Source organism: Nilaparvata lugens, chromosome 3, assembly GCF_014356525.2.
Source record: "Nilaparvata lugens isolate BPH chromosome 3, ASM1435652v1, whole genome shotgun sequence".
NCBI classification, from domain to species: Eukaryota; Metazoa; Arthropoda; class Insecta; order Hemiptera; family Delphacidae; genus Nilaparvata; species Nilaparvata lugens.
In genome coordinates, this window is record NC_052506.1 from 30432614 (window position 1) to 30450687 (window position 18074).

The 18074-nt window shown below is 31.4% G+C and overlaps 1 protein-coding gene across 2 annotated transcripts; it reads right to left on the minus strand.

The window, feature by feature from the left end:
- Positions 1–7413: 7413 nt before the first annotated feature.
- On the minus strand, positions 7414–18061 carry LOC111064334 (proton-coupled amino acid transporter-like protein pathetic). 2 transcript variants are annotated; one of them, XM_022352047.2, is made up of 9 exons: positions 17822–18061; positions 16720–16800; positions 15913–16063; positions 15029–15153; positions 10426–10510; positions 9410–9685; positions 8853–9028; positions 7861–8030; positions 7414–7713 (listed from the first exon to the last, which is right to left on the minus strand). In XM_022352047.2, the coding sequence occupies exons 1-9, from the start codon at positions 17890–17892 to the stop codon at positions 7472–7474; spliced, it is 1377 nt and encodes a 458-aa protein (XP_022207739.2). In that variant the 5' UTR covers positions 17893–18061; the 3' UTR covers positions 7414–7471. The 2 variants fall into 2 exon arrangements, with proteins under 2 accessions (XP_022207739.2, XP_022207740.2); XM_022352048.2 differs by lacking the exon at positions 17822–18061 and adding an exon at positions 17325–17581.
- Between the last annotated feature and the right edge of the window lie 13 nt (positions 18062–18074).

An 18074-nucleotide genomic window follows, 5' to 3' on the forward strand; every position in this document is an offset into this window, starting at 1 on the left:
ATTATTGAATGAATGTGATTTATCATAGAATTTGTAAAGGCCTGGTATATTATTGATTGAATGTCTTATTGAATAATATAATTATGAAACAAATAGATGAATGTGAGGTTATGAAGAAATTTTTGTAATACCATTCAACAAATATGAATATGTGATATCATTGAAATGTGTTATGAATTGTATAATGAAATTATATTAGATTATATTGAAAAAGGAATATTGTTATGATGTGATTGAAATAAATTGTAATTTATATTTTGTACTCAAGCAAATGTATTATGAAAATTATATTGTCAAGATGAGATTGAGCAAAAAAACCCAAAAAAAGAAAGAAAAAAACTGAAAAAATACTGAGAACAAAAAAAAAGAAATTGAAAAAAAGAAAAAAAAACAATGAAGAAATACAAAGGCTCACACAATAATATCTATGATTTATTGAAATGTAATAATTCAAAGTTATAAGAAAGTGATTGTAAACTATAGATAAGGCTTTAAGGTTTATCTGTAATAAATGTTGAATGGTAAAATAATGTTTTATTGTTAATTGTGAATTCAATGTAATAATATTTTTTGGAAATTATCATTAATGTGGAATAAAGAAAATGTATCTCTCAGGGAAAATTAAAAAAAATCTGCAAATGCAACTTTCAAATTTTGGGGGCTTTTTGTAACGATCAATTTTTATAAATATAAAAATATTGTCCAGTTTTAAAATAAACCAAAGTTTCAACCCTGCTATCTGCCAACTATCATAGAAAATAAGGCAGCTCTAGTCGAGCTCCAACAGATAATAGTTGAAAACAACTCCTCTATCCTTCCTTACATTCCTATACTGGCATAGTGAAAAATGATAACGGACAGTGCAAGTGATGAACGGGCAGTGAGGAAAAAGTAACAGTGCAGACCCGAAAGTTGCCGTGTACAATGCAGTCCCGGAAGTTGCCGTATCATGTCTAGCATCCCGTGTTGTGTCTTGTGCTGTGTGTCATACCAAAAAGGACCACGTTTGTCGAAATATGTGAAGTTGGGCTGAGAGAGATGCATGTGCATAAGCAAATGATTATTAACAGTGGTGAGTAAAACAATCACATTCTATCATTGTCATTATCTGCGAGTTCTAATCATATTTACCCATATCTTAGTATATTATTTTCCATCCATAATCATCCCAAATAATATAAAATTTCCTAATTAAATTTTCTTGTATTTTTAGAATAGATTTAACTCCGATCATCATAACCTCCTTTTAAAAAGTTTGCAAATTATTGTTTTTGATTTTTAATCAAAACCATTACACCTAGCATTCCCGAAAAGGGATGGTAGATAAAAAAAACCTTACAATGTGTAGACCGACTCGTACCGGTATAAATAATATTGAGAAGTTATTTCAGAACTATTTCCATTGGAATTACTCATTTTAAATAGGATTTCTATTTTTCTATTATTTTTAAAAGAAATTGGAAAAGAATACCTACCAAATAACTCAATTTCTGTTGTTTTGAAATTCAGATTGTTGTATCACAGCTTTTCAAATTAGCCGCCATTTCAGGTTTGTATAAAAATCAGTGGTGTAACATACACCCCCGCTGCCCCCGCGGCGCGGGGGGGCCCGGGTCCCTAGGGGGCCCGGGCTAGGGCCCGGATAATATGTAGGCTAATAAAGGTTTTCTGAAAAAATAAAATTACCCAGTCTAGGGGGCCCGGGTAAGGGCCCGAAATGATAATTATATATTGCATACTTTAAAAAGGAAAATTAAATAATCATGGAAGTAACTTTTGTTAAAAAAGCAGAAGTTTTATTGTGCAAAATGACAGGTTTCATTCATTGTGTAAGAAGAAATATGCAATAGAACAATGTTATCAGTCTGGTTATAATTAATATCAAGAGAATACAAGTAGAAAATAATGAATAAGGCAAGAAAGAAAAACAATCATTGTTCAAATCTACTCGTAATAATAATCATAGTTTTATTGACAGAGCTTCAATGATTGTGTGCTGGTAGTGATCGAGCTTATTGAAAAATTATGAATGTTGTTTGTTTACAAATCATTAAAATTTATACATCCTGTGAGACAATCCAGACCAGACTGAGACTATTCAAACCACTTACTTATAAATAAGATTTACTTCTTTTCTCTCTGATTCAAACAAAGATTGTCAGAATGGTTCTAAAGTAGATCTTTATATTTATTTACTATCTTTAAGTCAGCATTGGAGGACACAAATTATTTTGAATTTGAATTTAATTATGAAGTTGGAGGCATGTAGGAGACATCAAATCCAATGTTTTTATAAATTATTAACTTTATTATTTGATAATTCATGAGTTTTAAGACTAGATACTACTTACTAACTCTATTTCTAGCTCTAAAGGTTGGATTCTATATTTGTAGCTTGAAACATAATTCTTGACTTGAATTGTAGAATTCAATCGAGAACAAGTTTTTTTTTCAACGAAGCTATGTAAGCTATGAAAGATGTACATTCACATTAGAGTTTAATACCGGAATTTTTTTGTGGGGGGGGGCCGGTTTGGAAATGTTACGCCACTGATAAAAATAAAAATTTAATCACAGTTGTTGTGAAAGCAAATTTTTGAATCAAATTATGGAAAAAATTGTTCTTGATTAATTTGACATTAAATTAATTTTTTAATTGAGGAAATGATAATTATTATAAAATTTAATAGGATGAATTGAGTAACAGCTGTGTACACTCAGTGGCAAAATGGAGAGACTTGGCAACGTTTTTCTCCTCTTTCTTCACTGTCATTATAACGTGGACCTCACTATAGACTTAACTTTAGCAAACACAATTCAGTTATTGTTTTGGAGTAGATAAAAAGCCAAATAGATGTCATGGAATACCTAAATTATTTGGACTAGTCCATCTAAATTCATAATTGAGGGGTGTCTCGGCAAAGTCAGCAATCTCCACTAAAGTATTTTGCTGGGAAATCACAAAAAACTGTACCTGGCACATATACCGTTACTTTAATGAAATTTTTATGGGATAATTAAAATGATATCATAAGATCATTAAATATATATGCTCAAGGTCCTAGATTGATCACAAAATCTGTAATAAGCAATAATATGTAGGAGATTGCTGAGTTTGGCATGTAAGTATGGAGTTTGCTGTCTTTGAAACAAATAATATGTTAATTTCACATAAAAAATGAAATGACAGAAAAGCCTTTCTGAGTCTATAATTAACACAATATAATAATTCATTATTCATGCATGATTTAAAATAGTTTATACAAAATGCAGAGACCACGCTCTAGTTCAATATATTATATATATATATATATATATATTATATATATATATATATATATATATATATTTTTTTTTCATTCAAATATGTACATTTTAAGTTCAAAATTAGCTGATAAGAAAAAGAAATAGTAAAAAATAATTGGGGCATCATAATAGTTGATAGAAATTAAACTAAAAACTCTGGAATATCTACAGTTCCTTCGCACTCAACATCAGAGTCTTGTTCTTCCCTAACAATATTATTATTACGACCAAATAAATTTGAAAAAGTATCTAGTTCTCTTACTTCTTCCCAATTTTCACCAAAATGTTTTAACAACAAGTTCTTTACATCCCTACATTTTTCTTCTTTCACAGTATTGCAATATTCATTTATAATTATTGGGTTGAAATTTTTCAACCCATGTTGACAATCCATAATTAATTGAAAACAATATTCACCCAAAATCTCTCAATTTTCTCTTTAAATAGTGTTTTTACGACGTTTACGTTACAACTGCAACTACTTGGAGTCTTTGGAGATCACAGTAGAGCTACATAACCTACAAGAAATGGTCATGTGACTTAATACTCAACTGCCATTGGTCGCTGTGGAGATTGCTGTTTCTGAAGCAACCGGTACAGTGGATATTGCTGACTTTTAAATTAATAAGAGTTTTTCAACTCGGTTTTCTACAGGAAATTGCTGTCTTTGACAAGAACTGATTTTATCATTGAAAAGAGCGCCATTAATAGTACAAAATACCCGTGGTAATAGTATTTGTGAACATGATAACTCCATTCCTAATCAACCGATTGACTTGAAATTTCAAACTGAAGGTCCTTATACCATGAGGATCCGACAATAAGAAATTCAATAAAATTGAACTCAAAATGACAGAAAAAGTGGCGAATAATTACTAAAAAAACCATGTTTTTCACGTTTTTCTCGAAAACGGCTCTAACGATTTTCTTCAAATTCATACCATGGATAGCCCTAAACTTCAAATTTATAAGCCCTATCAACTGACATGAGTCTCATTTCTGGGAAAATTGCAGGAGCTCCGTAATATTCTTGAGAAAAATGGCGGATAATTACTAAAAAGCCATGTTTTTCACAATTTTCTCAAAAATAACTTGACCAATTTTTTTCAAATTCATATCCTGTATAGTTATTTTCAGCTCTATCAACTGGCATGAGACTCCTTTCTGGGAAACTAATGGGGGGTCCACCCCATCCTTGAGAAATAGACTTATAGTAACCTCCTTCTCGTAGTAGGTAGGTAGCGCAGTTCATAAAAAGAACACATAGTCGAGATATTTCATCTGTAGAACAGCTGTTTTGATGACTTTAAATAAATGACGACTAAAAAAATCATCGAATTTTACCATTTTCACAAAGGAAAATTTACTCTGAAAACAATTATATATACACATATACAGAAGTCTGATCGTAGTTTCAAATATATGAGCAAGGAAAATTGTGTGAGTGTACCACACCAGATTTTTACAAAATAGTTTGGAGAGCCCGCTCATTTGAATTATCCCGCTGCAATCAGCTGTTTCCGTTTTGCTTTAATGCCAACAATACAACAGCAAAATATTGTGAATTTCCCTCATGATTACTGCGTTAAAGTCCTGGACTCGAATAAGTCTAGAACTTAAAGATCCCGAGCTCGGAAACTGGCCCTAAGTCTCTTCCCTTTACAGTGCGATAATGCTCAATGAATTTCTAAAATTATTGTTTACGCAAACTTCTAGTGGGTCTAGTAAACGAATATGGTACGTTGTAGGAGCGTATCTATCCTCACAATATTTTGAATAATGAGTTAATTCTTTACTATTGAACAATATTGAAAAGCTAAAATGAGATCGATTTTTTATTCGAGTACGAGCAGTAATCTTTTCAAGAGATGGCGATCAGGATAATACACCCATTTACCTACTATATATATACGAATAGCATATGTTATTTAAGCCCATATTATGTTAATTCCAGTAGGAATGAGAATCGAACGCATGACTGCTGCGGTGTGGCCTATATAGATCGTTTGCCAAGATCAACTATCATTGAAACCACTGGAAAAATCAATAAATCCAACCAAAAAATATTTGTGTACTGTATTATGATTTGTGGTTAATTAATGAAATTACATAACTTGAAAGCTTGAATGAATAAAAAACCATAGTCACTTTCTTGCAATTTTTAGTTCATTTCAAAAATTATCAAAAGATTCTAGCTCTGTTCATGCTGAATTGATGAATGAACAAAAATATTGAATGAGTCAGTGTCATTTCTCTTTTCTATATAGGCTTATATTATAGACTACGGTATAGGTATTTATTTATTTATTCACAATCACAAATCATAATTAAAATATGATTGGGAGAAGACAACAGGCATAGCTCAAAACTGTCTTCTCCCAATTTTTTACAAATAAAAGTTTCAAAAAAGAATGAGGTTGGTTTTCACTATTCAAATATAGTTAGTTTATAATAGTATAAACTGATGTTTATATATGGTTTCAAAAGTATTAGTTCATAATAGCCTAATTGATATTCAAATCCATCACATGACATATAAAATGTATAAATACAACTTAAATTATCACAATTATTATTTATTAAAATTTGGAATCTACCATAGCCTAAGGTTGAGGATAAGGATAAAAGAAGAATAAGATTGTTCAGATGAAAGTTTAATTACATAGGAATACGAACTTACATCAATATAGAAAGTATAGGCTTTCAATTATAATAATTTTTATATCATTTATGTGGACTTCCCTCTAATTAATCTAATATCACACCTCAGTATTTCAGGATATCGCAACCATAATTAGTTCAAACTCATTAGTAATAACTTTCGCGCGGTTACTTCCATTTCCAAATAGAAATATATGTTGGATTTTAAGTTAGAGCACCTTACAATTTGAATTCTCTCCAAACCATTGGGAAATTCTTATGATAGGTACTTGTGTACCCGGTATAATAATAGTTAGACTCTTGAGCTTGTTAGGTCATGTAGAATGAGCGATTCAAGAACCGCTAGAGAGGTCTTCAGAGAAAACCCAGATGGAAGAAGGCTGAAAGGACGTCCACGCAAGCGCTGGCTGGAGGATGTAGAAGATGATCTTTTGAAAATAGGCGTTAGGAGATGGAGACGCAAGGCTGCCGACAGAGGAGTGGATAGACATTCTAGAGGAGGCTTGGGCCCTGGATGGGCTGTATAGCACCATGGAGTAAGTAGGTAAGTACCCGGTAAGAGGCTTGATTTCATTGTAGAGGCAAAGTTTGCTTGCCCTAGTTAGGTCTAGGTAGGTAGGTCTAGTATCCAGGTAGGTCTATAGGCTATCTATATTTCGTCGTTGAAATCTACAGAGATCAATGAAGAACAATAAATTGGATAGGTAATATTTCCAGCAGTCTTCTCATACACTGCACATAGGTTAATCAATTTCTAGCAAACTGAATTATAATATATTACTGATGTTTCCATGAGTTGATTTCTTTGATCTTGCAATATTTTTCTTACTAGAACAGGCATTCAGGTACTGGATCTCAATAAATTGTAAATTTATTATTTTTCAATAATACAAACTCTTGCTGAAATTAATTAATTAATATCAGGCCTATTTGGAAATTTGTCACTTGCTCTTGATAATACGGCTGCATCTGCTAGATACATTTTTTGGAATTTATGTACTCTAAAAATTGAAAGAATGGAACGTTGATATTGTCAATACCACTGTATTTATTAAAAAATACTTCATATTACAGAACTAGGTTCCATGGTAACACCTACCATATCTTCAGCTGAACTAATGTGTTTGTTATTATTGAAGGATTAAGGAACAATAGGTTGAAGGTTCCTTCAACAATAACAAACACACATTATTAGTTCAGCTGAAGATGTGGTAGGTGTTACCATGAAACCTGGTTCTGTAGTATGAATTAATTTTTGAATAAAAATAGTGGTATTGACAATATCAATACAATACAATACAATCAAAGTAGGCCTACTCTGAAAAGTTCACTATTATGAACAAGTATGTAAATAATGAAGATTACAAAACTAGGTACTAAACTATCAGATAGGAACAAGTGTACAGGAGTACGGGATCATGGATGGATAAATAATTTCATTTGAGCTACTAGACAAAATTTTATTTCAGTAGCCTACCTGTATCACAATTAGCCCATTATTATGTCACGTGTACTGAGTAATTATTGTTCTCATACTTGTGAAAGATCCAGTAATGAGAGCAAAAATGGAAAGCGCCATCATCAATAAATTTTTCCAAACAGAGAAACTTTTCCAATTGATTCCTCTGTCACTAGCACAAATTAAATCCACTGCAGCAGGTATGAACAAACCTAAAGTTGAGAAGCCAACTGCGCCAACCAGAGAAATCACAGGACCCAGTTGTGGGACTGCTACTGCACACAAAACTGGAAAAATTGAAAATATAATAAAAATTTAGAATTTTAATTTAAGCTGTCTTAAGAGCATGGATAAAATCAGAACTCGTTATTCTATTTGCCATAAGAAATGCAACAATAATCCAATTATCGTATAGTTATGAAAATAATTCTTACCTGTGATAACCACAAGAATTCCTCGGATAACATAATATGCAATGTCTCGATTAGGCGGGGTGAATTTTTTCTCGGCTGAGAACCATACAACCTCCATAACGGCTGTCATTTGTAGTCCAAATGTGAATAGAATGGCCAGGGCAACTAGCAGCTTCACTGTAGATCCTATACTGAAAAAACAATTATTTGATGTTTGATTAAATTTGGTACATTTATTAAGAATTAATTCTGTACAACAAAACCTGTTGTTATTTTTATGGAGAATAACAATTTTTTTAACTGGCCTGTATGATGAATATTACAGTTTGTATTTTTTGCACATGTTAATGAATTATTACGAATAAAAAAAAAGAATTATGTATTTCAATAAATAATGTTGATAGATTTTATCTGAACCTGAATTGTGAAAAAGTACCTACGATATTACAATATAAATAATGTATTCTTGTGCGGTAATAAATGAGAGATTTTCAGAGGTCTCAATTATTGATTCCATGTAAGCATAAAAAACGTTTAAGGAAATCATATTTATTAATATAGAATTACTTTATACTACGAATTTACTTTTACTAATATAGAATTAAATTAATATTAAAACTTATTTGGACTATGAATAATTCTAAACAATTGAAAAAACTTTTATATATTTCAGTGATAAATATTTATATTCTCAATTAGGTAGCATTATTTTATACTGTATATATGAAATAAGAAAATACATTTATTGATAAAAATTAATTGTAGCCACTTTCATTTCCTTTTTCATTCTCATCATGTATAGGAATAAAATTATCACTGAATCAATGAATTTCCTTGGATTTAAAGTGAATGTTATTGATATGAAAATATATATATATATATATATATATGGAAGATTGAAAATGAAAATCAAGCAACACTATTTTTGTTACAGCAAAACACACACTTCAAAGTAGGCTACACTATAACTTAGATTATATAATTCTCTATCATAATCATTCCATGCTACTTACTATCCTGGAGGTAGATTAAGAGTTATCGAGTCTCTGACATTATCTCCATATTTCCAGTATCCAAAAAATCCAACACTTGTGAAAAGAGATACAACAATTGTCATCGCAATATTCAACACGCCAGGACACCCAAGGAAATGCTGAGGCTTTTTCATTGAATTTTCAACTGGGAGTATCTGCAAGAACACCAAATATATCAATCCATTTTCATATCTGAATATCAAATAATCTAAAATTAGGAGTAAGTATGAATTACGAAGGTCAACTAAGAGAATCTTTGATTATTCAACACCATTGAGAATCAGCATCATTTTTCGAATAAATTTGGATGGTGCCAATTCTGACCTGAAAATGTAGAGACCTGAGTAGGAGAAACAGTAGAAATTTTATCACATGATTAGCATTTTATGTCTTTATCAACGTATTAGTAGGCTATTATTTTATTTTTCACACGAAGCTTCTTGATGCTTGTTCAATTATTATATTTTTGAGTTTTCTACAATTTCGAATTATTATTCTTCGACATTATAATGAGTTTCTATTATTCAGCTACTTACAGTCCCTATTCCCTCGAGGCCACAAATCACAGTTGAGAAGAAAATTGGAAAATTCGATATTGGCTTGAATTCGTTACGAGAGGTGATTGGAGGCAGATCTTGAAGTATGTAGTAGAAGATAAAAACAATTCCAGTGAGAAGTAAAGCGTTGGCCAGCATTGAGAAAGGAACTAGGTACTTCATCGATCGTATTGTGCCAATCAGAAGTAAAGGCAGTGTTGAAATCAACATGTACCATCTAACATTGTAGTCATATCCCAGATCATCTTTGGCTATCTGAAATATATAATAGGTTCGGACAATTTAGTCCAAAATAGATAACGAAGAAAATATTGAGTAGTAAATCCGCATTATATGGAGAATATTTCCATTTAATTTCAAAGGAAAATATTCATGGTACCCTAAAATATGGTATATAATCTCAATTCTGTTAATGTCTCACTCACAACTCCAATCAAATTCTTCTATTTCTTTTGGTAAAAATTCGAAAACTAATGTAGATTAAATGGTTTAAATTATTGTTTGAGGTAGCTATAATTCCATTATTCAAATTATATTCAGACATTATAAAATATGATCGGATTATAAGATATTTTACCTATATTTAATACATTGATGTAAATCAATCTCCAAATCACTACTCATTAAGGACTACTATAACATATTTTGCAATTGGATATTCTGAGTTCAATCATCAGTAATCAAATACGGATTGATGATTGAAATCTCCAACCAGTATACTATATTTTATACTGGTATATTTTATTATGTACGTGGTGTCATGATGTTTTTCTAATAATGAATGCTGTTAGGAAACATATTCTTGAGAGTAATTTATTAAATATTAGAAAAGCAAAATAATATTTTTTAAAGTATAAAAAAGTGTTTTCAGCAATAAGACTCATTACTGCATCATAATTCCAGGATGAATGAATGTAATATAATATAATTGATCAGCAGGAATGATTGATAAAACACATAAATGAGAATATTCAGAAGTTGAAGTTGGGAATTACCTCCTTGAGAGTAGCCGCTACTATAACAATATAAGCTGTGTTTGATCCGTAGTATGTCAAAAAGAGGAAAGCGTTTACAATCTTCCTGGAAAAACCATGCAAATTATGCATTGTCATTCAGAGAGTAAGAGTCATTCATAAAATGAAATACTTTGAATCAAGAAACCAAAACTAGCATGTAACCACTTATAAAAATCCAATAGTGTTACTAACTTAATCCGGTGAGTGAGGTGGCCATGCAATTGGCCACAAGTTGGAAGCAATTGTCTAGAAAATCTCAAACTTCTCCGTGGAAATGAGCTGGTGCACCGTCGTTCTGAAAGTAGAAGGTCACTTGTTCATCTTGTTCAGCTACATGACGGTGCAACAGCTTATTCCCACGGAAATGTTTGGGATTTTTTAGGCATTCGCTTTCAACTTCGCTGGATTGTCCGTGCAGGCGGCCAATTGCATGGCCACCTCGCTCACCGGATTTAACACCAATGAATTTCCTCATGTGGAGTTTTATTAAGGATAAGGTTTACGTCCCGCCTTTACCAGACAATCTTAATCACCTCCGAAATCGGATCACATTCGGATCGCTGCGGTTTGCACAAGTTACGCCTGATATGCTAGTACGAGTGTGGCAAGAAATCGAATATCGGTGGAATGTACCTATGTCGCATCACCAACGGCTGTCACATCGAACCAAAATAACACCCACACCTCAAAATTGAAGTGTTTTGTAACAAAATGACATCTTTCTCAATTCTTTGAGTAATTAAAATGAATATTTATGTGCTTTCAAAGTTGTATAGTCCTTTTATAATCACAATGTATATTGAAATATATATTTAGGCCTATATGAGTTAGTTATATTGTATTTTATAGAATAAATAAATGTATATTTGAATTAGGGATGGGTATCGAAAGACAAAACATCGATGTTTTGAACATCGATGTTTTTTTCATCCTAACATCGATAAGTGAAAAACATCGAACAGTAAACATCGATGTTTTTAAACATCGTTTATTGCCCTACGTTTTTATGGATGATACATAAAAAAGGGGGTGTGCTTGCAATTTATATTGCAGTTCTGATTTTTTAATATATTATTTGGGTACATAAGATGAGTCCAGAACCAATTTCTTCATGCAAGATTTCCTTGTGCTAGATACAGGATAGCCCAAAAATCTCGTATTTTCGGCTCATTTTCCAGTTTTCAGCTATTTTTGCCAAATCTCTCCCAGATTATAAAATTCTGAAAAAATGAGATCACTCGGAACTCTCTATCTCCAATGAGTACTTAGTTATTATTTTTCAAAAATGATTGAAATTTGAAGAAAAAATCAATTTTGATGAATTTTAGTTTTTGATCAACAATATCTCCCAATTGTTACAATTTAGATGTATATTTCAAAATCCCTCTAGGCGTATTTTTGTGCTATACAATCTGAGATCAGGTAGAGCGCTCTATGTCATATAGATTTCCAGGTACACCTGACAACAATGCTCCTTGTACCGTATTGTGAATAACACCTAATTTTCAGCTTCAACCATCATCACCATCTACTTTGTCCTCACATTGATATTTCGCACAATGACATAAGTTCATGGGTAAGAATCACCCGTTAGATGCACTTCATTTTAGTATTTCCTAGTAGAGGCACGGTTAAGGACACCTCAAAAATCAAAATTTCAAACACTTATAATTTACTTTTGACACAATGCTCATATTTCATCGTACTACACTTCATTCTTCTCGGCTCGCCGAGGCGGTTCAAAATCATGCATCAACAGTCAAATTCGGTCAAAAAATAGAAAATTTATTGTTGAGTGTAGTTACTTAAGCCCATATTCAATATATAAGAAATGGCCAATTTCTATATTCAAAGCTATGTATCTCGGTAACCCCTCATTAAAAATTATTACATGATCTTGAAATATGTACAATAGAATTTTCTATTTCATCTGCTGTAAGCAATTCATGGAAATATAATTATGTTCTTGAAGTGAGATTTGATTGTTGAAAAAAATCCGGAAATTGTAGATATTTTTCTCATATTAACGGTTTTGGCAGTTCTATGATAGCGAAAAGTGATTCAAGATGGATTTTAGTAGGCCACTGAGCTCGTAGAGGATGAATATTTATCTACAATTTGTAATCAATCGTGAGTTTCTATGATTTATCAGACTCGTTTTAGAAACTTTTGATCAACAGTAAAATTACAAAAAAATGTAAAAACTGAAATCGCCATTTTAAAAATCTTAGCTTCCAAATTGTTTTGGAATCGAAAGTATTATTTATTGAAGTGGGTAGAGGGGGAAAATTTTCACATTCTCACTAGATTTGGAAGTTTTATCAGAAGTATTTCACAAGACATGCAACTTTGAATATAGAAATTCGTCATTTTTTGTGTATTGGAATATGGGCTTAAGTACACTCAACAATAAATTTTCCATTTTTCAACCGAATTTGACTTATTATGCATGATTTTGAACCGTCGTGACGAGCCGAGAAGGATGAAGTCTGATGAAATCTGAGCATTGTGTCAAAAGTTATGTGTTTGAAATTTTGATCCTTGAGGTGTCCTTAAGCGCGCCTCTCCACTAAGAAATACTGAAATGAAGTGTATCTTACGGGTGATTCTCATAGAACATAATCTCAAGAACTTATGTCGTTGTGCGAAATACCAATGTGAGGACAATGTAGTTGGTGATGATGCTTGAAGCTGAAAACTAGGTGTTTTTCACAATACAAGGAGCATTGTCAGGTGTATCTGGAATATGAGATAGAGCGCTCTACCTGATCTCAGATTGTAGAGCAAAAAAAGAGCTTCTAAAGTGACTACAATTTTATCTGGAGCTATTGTTCCAATATTCTAACAGTTACTAACTGGAATCACAGCAATTTTGGACTTGTGGTATTCAAGTAACAGTCTTTCGAATAATTGAAGTCAAGTTGTGACTAGAAAGATACATCAACTCTAGTTCACAAGATTTTTCATTTTCATGGTCTAGTCTGAAACCTTTCGGAATATCCTCGAGGATTCGGTCTTGAAATTTCACTCAAAGCTAATTTTAGCAATCATTGATACTCATATCGTATTCATTCAATAAATGATAGATTTTTAGGAAATGGAAATGGATTAAGTTTTTTTATATTGATATCTGCACTCCTTACAATACGAGGACCTCTTTTCCAGAGCTAGATTAGTTAGTGTTAAACACATGTTGAGGAAATAATTGTAGTAAGAAAAAACTCTATCTTCCTAAGAAACGAAGAATCCGACCTCTTATTCAATTCTAAATAACTAACTATCTAACCTTGACACGGACCACAGAAGTAATGTAAATCTTCAAGAGTATCCAACAGTCTCACATAAAAATACAGAGAGCCTGATTGAAAAATGAGAATTGCAATCTGCAGGAAATCAAAACTTATGCGAGATCTTTCACAAGAGTGATCTATATTCACGAAAAACACTTAACAGAATACTACACTAAATATGATAGAGATAATGATTGTAATTCTGTTACTATTGCTTATTGCTCTCAAGATAATCCTCTTCAAACAAAAATATAAAAAAAAATTGTATCAAATTAAAAAATTACAATTGTTTTTACTTTTTAGTTGGGAAAAACATCGGATGACCGATGTGTAGGTAAAACCATCGATAAGTGAAAAACATCGAACAGTAAACATCGATGTTAAAAACATCGATGTTTGATGTTGAAACATCGATGTATCGATACCCATCCCTAATTTGAATATAGATAAAAGATTATAAAAATCATTTCAATATGTTCATTAATCACTAAACTTAGTCATGTGAGCGCAAAGCGTCACATGCTTTGTTAAATCACTTGTCAACAATGCAATTTTCAAAAAACCTCATGTCATGAAAGGTGAATAACAGTACCGGATCTTTGAACCGGATTTCTCTGATACTATTTTTGAGATAGAATATTATAATTCCAATAAGAATAATTATAAAGAACTTGGACCATCCAAAATCTTAATAAAAAGAATGGATGTCGAGATTGATTGTTGGAGAGCATTAAAAGTCTCAACTCCGCCTAATAAAGAATGTTATCATTACATTCCATAAAAAATATCTCAATCATGGAGTTGACATATTTTATCTCATCATGAACATTTTCATTCATGACTTGAAATTTCTGAAATAAACACTCATATTTACCTTCTTAATATTAAACATGATACCTAGGCTACTTACATATAAAATAATATGATGAGTTTCGCGACTATATCTTGCAGCTCATCAAGTGTTAATGTTATTGATTAACAATCTTCAAACATCAATATCATTGAATTTTAACTGTATTATAGTTCCTAGAATGAAACATGAATCTTCATATTTTGAAATATGAGATTCATACGGTACCTATCCTATTGTAAAAATAAAAAACTTCTATAACGTTGAATTCAATATTATTATATTCAATAAAAATAGATATTACCGTACCTTATTCATATTTCTACTGAAATATATTTATTTCTGTATCTATAAATTGATTTCCATGCTATCGTGTTTTTTTTATTATAATCGACACCATTTACTGTTTTTTTAAATCAACGTGAAAATGAATGTTACCTACCGAACTAATGACGATTGTGCTTTTAATCGTCCATGTGGAGAGGTTTGAAAAACAGCTTCAACTGTTTCTGAATACGTCAGAGATGGCTTTTTAAGTACTGTACACATTTGTTGAGATACTTTCACCTGTGAATAGAATTAAATTGAACACTAAAAAGAGTGGATGTGTGGTCTATAATAGAATGGGTTGATAAAAATCAGAGAATATAGGCCGAATTACACCTACCGTAACACATAGTATCACAGAGAAACTATAGGTATTCAACTAGGCTATGCTAGTATGAATTGTAGCCTAGTAATTCATCAATTTATTATGTAGCTCACCTAGTAATAGGCCTATAATGAATATGATAACAAAATAAATGGATGGATCATCCATCTTGATTTACTTATACCTACACACAGATACCTGCTATAACAACTGCTAAAAAACAAAAGAATTTCTTTTCCAGTCACTAGTCACTAATCACTAGAATATTGAAAGATAAATAGGGATAGAGTAACAATGTTAAAATTGAAAACATGAAGAAATCGAATCATAGTAACGGCTGTGTATTTGAATATACACAAGCTTCACATTGCTGCAGTCTAGTTGGATTGAGAAAGGTGGCTCAGCCACTGAAATATTATTTTTAATATGAAAAAAAGTTGTATTATTGTTATAAAATTTGGAAATATATTACACAGTCAAGTATAGTCAAATGATTAAAGTTTATTAATGGTACCGGTGATGATAATAATCATTTCATTCGGCTATTTCAATTATGTTGTTTGCTAGAGGGATAATTTTTTTGTTTTCCCATTCATTCCATTATTGAGTATACTTTAATTCCAAAAGTCTCACTTTATAAAAACACCAATAAAAAGAAAAATACAAGATCTTACCAATAAGTGGGTTCCATGACTGCATAGTAATCCTACAAAGATAGTAGCAAAAAGGCCTTCAATGATTCCAGCGTGTTTGAATGCAAAAGGCATGGCCAGTAGACCAGTTCCCAAGCTGGATTTGATTACATGCAATAATGCATCCAAATCGCTGTAGAAACATACAATTCCCAAGTTATTAAATGATATTGAAAATGCAAGATTAACTATCCATCAATATAATAATATATTATCAAACTCAGCTATTTGATGAATAATTGAATCAGTAAAAAAACAATCAATTTATAGAGTCTGAAACTACGCCTAATAATTTTGATGAATTCCCCCAATGGTACAATGTAAATATTATGATTCCTCTAAAGATTTTACTTTGAAGAATAGAAAAATCTATACCCACTTTTTCTATTTTAAGGCTGTATTTATATGATAGGAAGAAGATACAAAGAAAATTATTGTAATTTCATTAGATTTGAGAAAGTTCAGTTTGAAATAAACACTCACATCTTTAATCTACGACAAATATTGACAGATTAATTTATTTATCTCATTTTTTCATTCCCTCTCAAATGGCTATTAAATGGAAGAAGAGAATGATCAAATTCTATTATCTCCCATCAGTAAAATTATACCAGTAGGTCATAAATGATTAATGTATTTTTGAGTTACCTATATATTTCTTTATGACTACCAACACAGAGAGTATTATAGACTTAAAAAGGCGCTGATTGTGTCATTAGCATGTTATTCAAATAGCCTTTACATAATACACAAAGTATATAGTCTACTGTATTTGATTGTTGATCTTACGTAGTGGCCAGATGCATTGTGCGAGTATTAGCCTCGTTGAACACTCCATTACCAGATTGTTTGGCATTTTTTGCGTCACAACTGAAACAAAATAATAGCTTATTAGGGATAGGATGTTCATCCATGAACAATTATTGGAAACGCTATTAGATAGTCAATGAGGCATTCGGAAACCAATAGCAAAAATAATATAGAAAGCAATAACACATACGGTATCATAGAAGCTGGATGCTTGCTGGACAACCAATAAATGATGCTTAGCTTACATAGAGCTCCTAATAATCGTTTATGCATAGGGTCGCATTTGTGACTTATATGTGGATTGATTGAAACTTGAGAGATTTTGAAGATCACTTGGATTACTATCCTGATCATTATATTATATCAGTGGCGTAAATTATATAGAAAACAAATTTTTGGGAGGCTGAAATATATGTGATGCTAGTGAACCCCACCTCAGGTGGAACCTCCTTCTCATGAGCCACTGACACGCAACTGCTCGGTTATTGAAAACATTATAGTTGGATTATCAAACACAAACTCATGAAGTAAATATATAATTATATAAATTCAAATAGGAATGAAATATATAATCCGGTACTTACGTGAGTCAGATTAATTTTATGTCTGCTATGTTCCATAATAATGTTTTTGTATAGTTTTCCATGAATAATATAATACCATATTTCATTCAGAAATCAATCACAGAATCTATTCATACTTGCCACCTGCTCTAAATTAATTCATTGTAGAATCATTTAACCCTCAATAAATTCATATGAATTATTTGAGTTAGTTAGACAAATAGGCCTATACTTATGTTTATTTGTATTTCAATTATATCATCAATTCAGGTTCAGATTTATCTCTACACTTTAAATCAGGCAGTTTTATCATCAGTGTTACGCATTTTCAATGATAGATTCGAGTACATCCTATATTACAACAAAAAAGAAAAATGTTTTTTGCCAAGTCTTGAATGGAATTTGCATTTTCTTCTCATAAATTATTATTTCTTGTAACAATCTATTTATATTATATTCTTTATTTTGATGTTATCAGTAATTTTCATAGAAGTGAAAAAAATCATCTAGGTACTCACACGTTGACTGATGTAGAAAAATTAGTTCCATTTTTTTCTGTTACTGATATTTTCTTCTGGCATGAATTCATTCTGCACTTCCACCCAACAGTTAACACTGAGTGTTTGTTTGTATGAGATCTAGTCTCATCTATCTATTCAATAGATGATCAATCGAGATCAACAAAGCAATAATTATGAAACAGTACCCAATAGAGTGCTGTCTGTACCGTAACTGGTTTCACACGTGTTCCCCTTGATTCAATACTTGAGT

Bases quoted from the DNA above. Each gene is read 5' to 3' on its own strand.
- LOC111064334 (XM_022352047.2), bottom strand. From the start codon at position 17,892: ATGAATTCATGCCAGAAGAAAATATCAGTAACAGAAAAAAATGGAACT. The intron at 9,029-9,409 runs GTAAGTAGCTGA...GTGTTCTTGCAG, and splicing joins GCCTCGAGGGAATAGGGACT to ATACTCCCAGTTGAAAATTC. The intron at 7,714-7,860 runs GTAAGAATTATT...CAATTTTTCCAG, and splicing joins AATTCTTGTGGTTATCACAG to TTTTGTGTGCAGTAGCAGTC.